This window comes from Bufo bufo, chromosome 5 (genome assembly GCF_905171765.1).
Source record: "Bufo bufo chromosome 5, aBufBuf1.1, whole genome shotgun sequence".
Lineage (NCBI taxonomy): Eukaryota > Metazoa > Chordata > Amphibia > Anura > Bufonidae > Bufo > Bufo bufo.
In genome coordinates this window covers 443,710,818-443,718,445 of record NC_053393.1, presented here as the reverse complement: position 1 = coordinate 443,718,445, position 7,628 = coordinate 443,710,818, and the positions used below count along the sequence as shown (strand labels likewise).

Genomic DNA, 7,628 nt, shown 5'->3' with positions numbered 1-7,628 from the left:
TGACCAGTGTGAAAACTGCAGGATTTTATGTTTTTTGTTTAAATATAGATATTTAAATAGAAAATTAAAAATAACATCGTCAAAAAAATTAAAAAAAATGTTACATTTTAAAATGTGATTTAAACAATAGGTCATTTTCTGGTGACACATTCCCTTTTAAACAGAGTGACTTTATATTGTAATACTTTCTGCTTGCTTTGCACTGAACACAATTGAAATACCTAAATTACTGTGAAGAGGCTGCAGTCTAATTATATATGGCGCAACCTTCTGCAGAATGATTATAGACTGCAACCTTCTCAATGACTCTAAGCTTTTAAGGTATATAATTGCATTTGCTATCCTATGTATGTTTCCATGGCTATATATTTGTTTGCACCGTTTCTTACTGTTGCAGGGGCTGTGGTTACTGCCCACTGGTAGTTGGAGTGGGCTCAGCCCTGTGGTTAGCAGGGAGACAACCCGGCGCTGCCATCCAGATACCGCCACTTTATGGAGATTTTATGGCGCTATCTATGTTGTGTCGTTTTCTAATTTCGTTGTACTGGATAGTTCACTCTCAGCAAAAACTCAGGAAAGAGGGACTCATGGAGATACAGTTCTTATATGTGTCCATTTATATTAATGATATCTATGGAAAGTGCATTTTCTTTATGGCGATATTAATCAAGACAAGTCATTTAGTTCCTGAACTGAATATTTTGCGACTTGCAATCTATGAAAAAGGGACCACAAATTAAAGGGGGATTCTACCTAAAGTAACCCCCTGCCATGACAGAGAGACTGGGTTCCCTCTCTCCAGGACAATGTGACATTCAATTAAAATCAGAACAAGGAATCACCTTCATCAATTAGTACAATTCTGGGCAAATAGCGGCAGAGCTCTGCTAATGGTTGGGGCATTACACAAAATATGGATATATATATATATAGCATTAGTTATAAAAAATCTACATTCTGTTGTGTCCTATTCCATTTTCAGACCAGTATGATACATGTTGGATTTAATAACAATTTCTATGAATGCAAATATATATATATATATATATATATATATATATATATATATATATATATATATTACACACACATATACACATTCAATTATCTATTCATCTATGGTATAACTATCTATTATTTATTATCTATCTATCTATCTATCTATCTATATATCTATATATCTATATATCTATCTATCCTCAATGCAAACACTTTCTCCTGCCCTATGCTGGTCAGTAGCCAATAACCTGTCACCATTGTCTCTTGGTAATTAGTGGTAGCTCTGTCTCTCATGTGGTCATTATCCCCCCCCCCCCCCCTAAAAAAAAAAAACCTTAATTATGCAGCTAGATCTTGATGGGCTAAAAAAGGGGAATTGGCCATTTAAAACCTAAAAATGAGCACAAGTTGAACAGATGAGCTTACATTTTCTATGGCAAGGACATCACATGTAAAGTGCTGTTTAATGCCAATGAAAAGGCTTAATTATTGACATGGGACCAACAAAATAATTAAAACGAGAGAGTAAAACATTGGACTTAAAACGGGACCTGTAAAACAGAATTCATTATTAGCTTTTAATACTCTTTATAAACCGTGTATTTGTAAAAAGCCATGTGCTTAACCCCCTGATTGCCAGCTGAGTCAGCAACCCATTGAACTGGCACCCAGGAGGTTAAAAGCAGCCATGCATTACATTCATGGAGCCGGCAGCTGCTATGTGACAGAGCATCATTTACAATATCTGTGTCTATATAACATATGTCTATGATCCACCGGGCACAATGAATACAATGGAAAGCATGGCTAGATGGCATTACCTGCTTTTTGTGCCTGAATGGCTGCAGAGGAAGAAGACAAGAGTCTGCTGAGAAGGAGCAGACACCCAGTCTTATTCCAGTAAGGTGCTACAAGGACTACAATACTGGGAACACAGAGAAAGTCTTTTATTTTGCAGCTGTATTCCTAAAATGTGGAACAGTAAAGTTGTGCCTCTCTTTCCATCCCCTCACTCATTGGCAGGATCCTGTACATGTTCTGTGTACTGCTTCTGCCACTAAATATTCGTTTTCATCCCATGTTCCAGAGACTCTCTTTGTAGAAAGTCAAGATGATGATTATGGGCTTGATGGAAGCCCCCCATCCAAACCATGTCTTTCCCATTCATTCCCCATATGGCAGAGCTGGAGGTGGTTAAAATACATAACTTGTTCCCCTGGGAAAAGCAGCATTCATATTTCTGCTGCTAGTGATTTGTCAAAACCACTTGCCTCCTCTTTATGATGGAAATCTAAAGGCGATTGGAGAGTCTATAAAGAACTACAAAAAAGGGCACTGACAAAGCCCAAGCTCAGCATTTGTGATGTCAAATATGCGACATTATGAAATGAGTCCATTCTAAATAATAGTTTATTATACAATACTTACTACTATAAAAATATGTTTACAATGGTGACTTTTCTATAGATAGATAGATAGATAGATAGATAGATAGATAGTATTATCAAGATAAATAGTATAAATATATATAGATAAATAGATAATAGTATAAAGATAGACAAATAGTATAAAGATAGATATATATTAGATAGATGATAGAAATAATAAAGATAAATAGGCAGATAGATAGCTAATAGATAGTATAAATATAGATAAATAGTATAAAGATAGATAGATAGATAGATAGATAGATAGATAGCTAGATAGATAGATAGATAGATAGATAGATAGATAGATAGATAGATAGAATAACTAAAGATAGATAGACATATGATAGATAAACATATGATAGATAGATAGATAGATAGATAGATAGATAGATAGATAGATAGATAGACAGACAGATAGATAGATAGATAGATAGATAGATAGACATATAGATAGATAGATATTAGATAGATAGATGATAGAAATAATAAAGATAAATAGGCAGATAGATAGCTAATAGATAGTATAAAGATAGATAAATAGTATAAAGATAGATAGGTAGATAGATAGATAGAATAACTAAAGATAGATAGACAGACATATGATTGATAGATAGATAGATAGATAGATAGATAGATAGATAGATAGATAGATAGGAGATAGAAAGAATAAAGATAAATAGGCAGATAGATAATAGATAGACAGATAGATGGATACATAGATGGATAGATGGATAGATCTGATTGTGTACACACTGTAGCTTTATTCACCCATATTGGTGTATTGATGCATCCTTATGCATTTATAAAGCTACACATTTTCACTTGACTTTGGGGTGCTGCCATATCTGTATCTGCGTGGGGCCAGGACAGGTCAGATACATGGATGGTTAGTCAGATTAGATTATAGGATTGATGGTAAAGATGCAGTGTAATCTGAACAATGACCATTTTAAGCTCAACCTTATACAACTAGATGATAGAGTGATAGATAGATATGTGTGTTTGTGATTTGTCTACCATCTATCATCTATCTATCTATCTATCTATTTGTCTTTCTCTCTAGGTTTTCATATATTCACATAGTCTCTTCATGTAGAACAGGATAATAGCATAGCCTTTATATACCGCATCATAAATGTCATTTTACCTGAGCTGTACTGCAGAGCCGAGGACAGAAGATGGTTGTATAAAGATAAAAATCCCATGTAGACATTAATCTGTAATAAAACACAAGATCGTTACATGAGAGAATGAAGAGTTGGACAAATCTGTGCAGAACAAAACAAGAAAAAGTCCCCAAAAATGGAACCACAATAGAAAACAAGGTAGTGATGTCACTAAGGCTCTAGTGTAATGCACTGAATTATGGATGATAAGTGAAAGGACTTCACAGCAGTTCTTCAACTTAAAGATTAAAATATCAAAAAAGTAGAGATTTCTGCATCCTGTGATGAATAATGCAACAAAGAGAAAATAAAGTACAAGCTTAATTAGCGGGCGAGGGCTGATCCCAGCGGAGCCCTGGGCAGAGCAGAGTGCTGCTGTACTCCAGAGCAGGCGTGTGTTCACACTCTGTGCATCCTCCGCGTTCATCAGTCAGTCCATAAAGCATTGACTCGGGCTTCTCTTTCATCTTGGAGGTGGCGGACGTCGCTATTTATCCGGCAGCAGCAGCAGGAGCAGCAATCAATGAGTGGCGTCAGCAGAGGTTCTGTAATGACGATTGCACCATTAAGGATGACAGCTTAGAAGAAGAGGGCAATGGTGATCCCTCCCAGAGCCAGTCCAGCACAGGAGAGTGCAGGCAGCACAGGGTCATCATCTGTGTCTCTCTCTATCTAGTCCTGCCTGGCTCACACTCACACACACCATGGAAGCCAGAAAGGACATGGTCATGTTCCTGGAGGGAGGACAACTTGGCACTCTAGTTGGCAAGAGAATGTCTAATTTGTCGGACGCAGTGGGAAGCCCCATTCAGGAGCCGCAGGAGAAAATGCTTCCTAGAAGCTGCTTGAGCCCTCGGCCTGGCCCCTTGGCATCCAGGGAGCGGGCAGAGGAGGAGGTGGAGGTGGTATCAGGGAGCGAGCCGGACAGCAGGGCATCAGCAGCGCTCCTGCACCCCTCGCCCCACCCGGATGCCCTCTCAGCCAAGGGGCACCACAGCAGCTCGGACACTGAGTCGGATTTTTACGAGGAGATTGAAGTGAGCTGCACCCCGGACTGCACCACAGCCAGCTCAGAGTACCAGCACAGCAAAGGTATCTATCTATCTATCTATCTATCTATCTATCTATCTACTATCTCATATCTATCTATCATCTATCTATCATCTATCTTTCTACCTATATCTATTATCTATCTACTATCAATCTATATATCTATCTTACATCTATCTAACCATCTAATATCTATTTATCTATCTATTATCTATCTGACACAGATAATGCTACATTGACTATGTGTGTATAATATATACACACACACACACACACACACATACACATATATATATATACACACACATATTCTTATCCTATTTTAGATATTTACAGCACATTGTTTTATGTAATATTTAGTTATTATATATGTATTTATGAATCCTCTGTGCACTCTAGCAATCCTTTCCATACAATACTTTCTTGTGCTTTGACCCTCAGGCTTCAGTTGTATATGATATACTATTATATACTATATACTATGTAGCCCTGAGGAATCCAATATTTGGGACCTGGCTCACACTTAGTAGTGTCTGTAGGAAGCTTAACACCTTTCTCTTGACTCAAGATCAAAGACTGAGCTGAGGAAGCCTGTCGGGGACATTGTGTGTAGGTGACCATAAAGACAATGAGAGGATGGCTGGAGGCTCCGGGCTGACCTGGCACTTTACATGTCCCTCACAGACTCCACACATCTTCTCACTTTCACTGGTGGTCGGCGCCAGCTCGGAAATCCTTATGTTAAATAAAAACTTAGATGCATTGACAAAAGCCCAGGTTGCATTTGAAAGGTGAACAGTCAGAGATCTTCTCATACATGTGTCCACTAATAACTCCAGGTGGACGTGAGCAGGAGGTAGGTATATATATATATACACTCACAAGGAAAGGTCAACCTTTGAATATTACTTCTACTAATAATAACCTCTACTCTAGATATTTGCACATTATGATTAATATTCCTATTTCTACTACTTTTACTATTACTAATAAATATATTAATAATTATAATAATAGTAATAGCTTTTCCAGATTTTTATGACTACATAATACTATTCTTTGGCCATCCCCCACACCAATGTTATCCTTGTCTGATTATCTGTAATGTCCAATGTAATGCACATCACTTCTTATTACAAGACCCCCATGTTTTTTCCATTATCTTTAATTTATTGGCCAGGACATAGATTACTACAACGATAGCTGGCTGGACTGTGAAATTGGAACATGCACGCTCATTTAGGGGTTACCACCAATAATGGTCAGTGGTTGCTCTCAGAGATTGGTGTGACAGATAGACCTGTCATTGTCTAGCAATCTGCCGGCACAAGCCGAATTTCCATGACCAGTTTGATTACCAGATATTGGTGTCAGCTCTAAAAGGTCTTTATTAGTCTATTCTTACTATTTTTTCCTAAATTATTTGCGCATTGCTTTGGGTATTTAATGTATGCCGCTGTATACATAGTGCTAGACTACCTGGACACTATACAGAATCTGTTGACTTTTCCTTTTATGACTTGAATGACTACACTTGGCTAGATAAGGAGGGTGACCATGACTGTGTTCTGTGTATGCAGGTCAGTGTTCTGAGACCATGGGTGGCAGTCCTGTGAATGGAAGCGATTCATCAAAGGCAAGCGGTGGATCTCAGAGCTCCTTGTCCTGTTCTGTGGACCAGATGCGCAGATACAGAACAGCCTTCACCAGGGAGCAGATAGCACGTCTGGAGAAAGAGTTCTACAGGGAGAACTATGTGTCCAGGCCCAGGAGATGTGAACTGGCTGCTGCCCTCAACCTGCCAGAGACCACTATTAAGGTATGGATCTGCAATGACATCACTAACATAAATGGCTTCAGAACACTCCAGAGCATCATATCTAAAGTCTATATCTATAGATCTAGACTTCTACAATCTATCTGGAAGCAGCCATTTAAGGCTTGGAATGGGATGAGTATAGTGTTCTTTAGGGAAGCTCAGGAAAATATCTGCCCCCTTATCCCTACTTTCTGTGATGAGCTTCCAGTTTTAGGAATCTACAGATTACCACTAGGTTCCCTCTTTCCATTTATTTTCACCATGCTCCATTCCTTCATAGGTCACTTGAGTAGATGCACTAAACAAGTGAGATACTTGCTATTGATTTATAGGGTATACGTGCTTTCCATGCTTATTTTATATTAAATTTGTCCATCTCCTTTGTTTTCAGGTTTGGTTCCAGAACAGGAGGATGAAGGACAAACGTCAGCGTCTGGCCATGACCTGGCCACATCCTGCAGATCCAGCATTTTATACCTACATGATGAGCCATGCAGCAGCCACTGGCAATCTACCTTATCCTTTTCCATCTCACATACCTCTTCCTTACTACTCTCACATGGGTATTGGTACCACTACAGCATCAGCTGCCACACCCTTTAGCTCCCCACTGAGACCACTAGACACCTTCAGAGTCCTCTCTCATCCTTACCCAAGACCAGAACTCTTATGTGCATTTCGCCATCCTTCTATATATGCCACACCTGCTCATGGACTGACTGCTGGTGGCACCCCCTGCTCCTGCCTGGCATGCCACTCTACTTCTCCTAATGGGCTGGCGCAAAGGTCTGCAGCATCTGACTTTAACTGCTCATCATCTTCAAGATCAGATTCCTTTCTCACTTTCACACCCTCAGTCTTGAGCAAATCCTCCATTCCTTTAGACCAGAGGGAAGAAGTACCCCTGACCAGATAAAACTGATGTCTTCTCCTGCACCTACTTTTTCCTCACTGACTTGGCAATGGGCCATGTCCATGTCTTAAAATGCACCTATTCAGGAGGTGACATTACTGAACTTATCAGGGCATCACATTTCCTCTACAGATATGAAAAAAATAATATTTAAGGACTATACCTGACAGGATGGCCATTTTTAGTCATTGTCACAACCTTGTTTATGGTATAAAAGTGTCAGTGACAACATGGAGGACTATGTAGATTAG

General features: G+C 38.9%; 1 protein-coding gene across 1 annotated transcript; it reads left to right on the top strand.

The window, feature by feature from the left end:
* Positions 1–4,063: 4,063 nt before the first annotated feature.
* EVX1 (even-skipped homeobox 1) lies at positions 4,064–7,380 on the top strand. The gene is made up of 3 exons (XM_040433441.1): positions 4,064–4,687; positions 6,226–6,464; positions 6,856–7,380. Exons 1-3 carry the CDS (start codon positions 4,300–4,302, stop codon positions 7,378–7,380), a joined length of 1,152 nt encoding a protein of 383 aa, XP_040289375.1. The 5' UTR covers positions 4,064–4,299.
* The last annotated feature ends 248 nt before the right edge of the window (positions 7,381–7,628 follow it).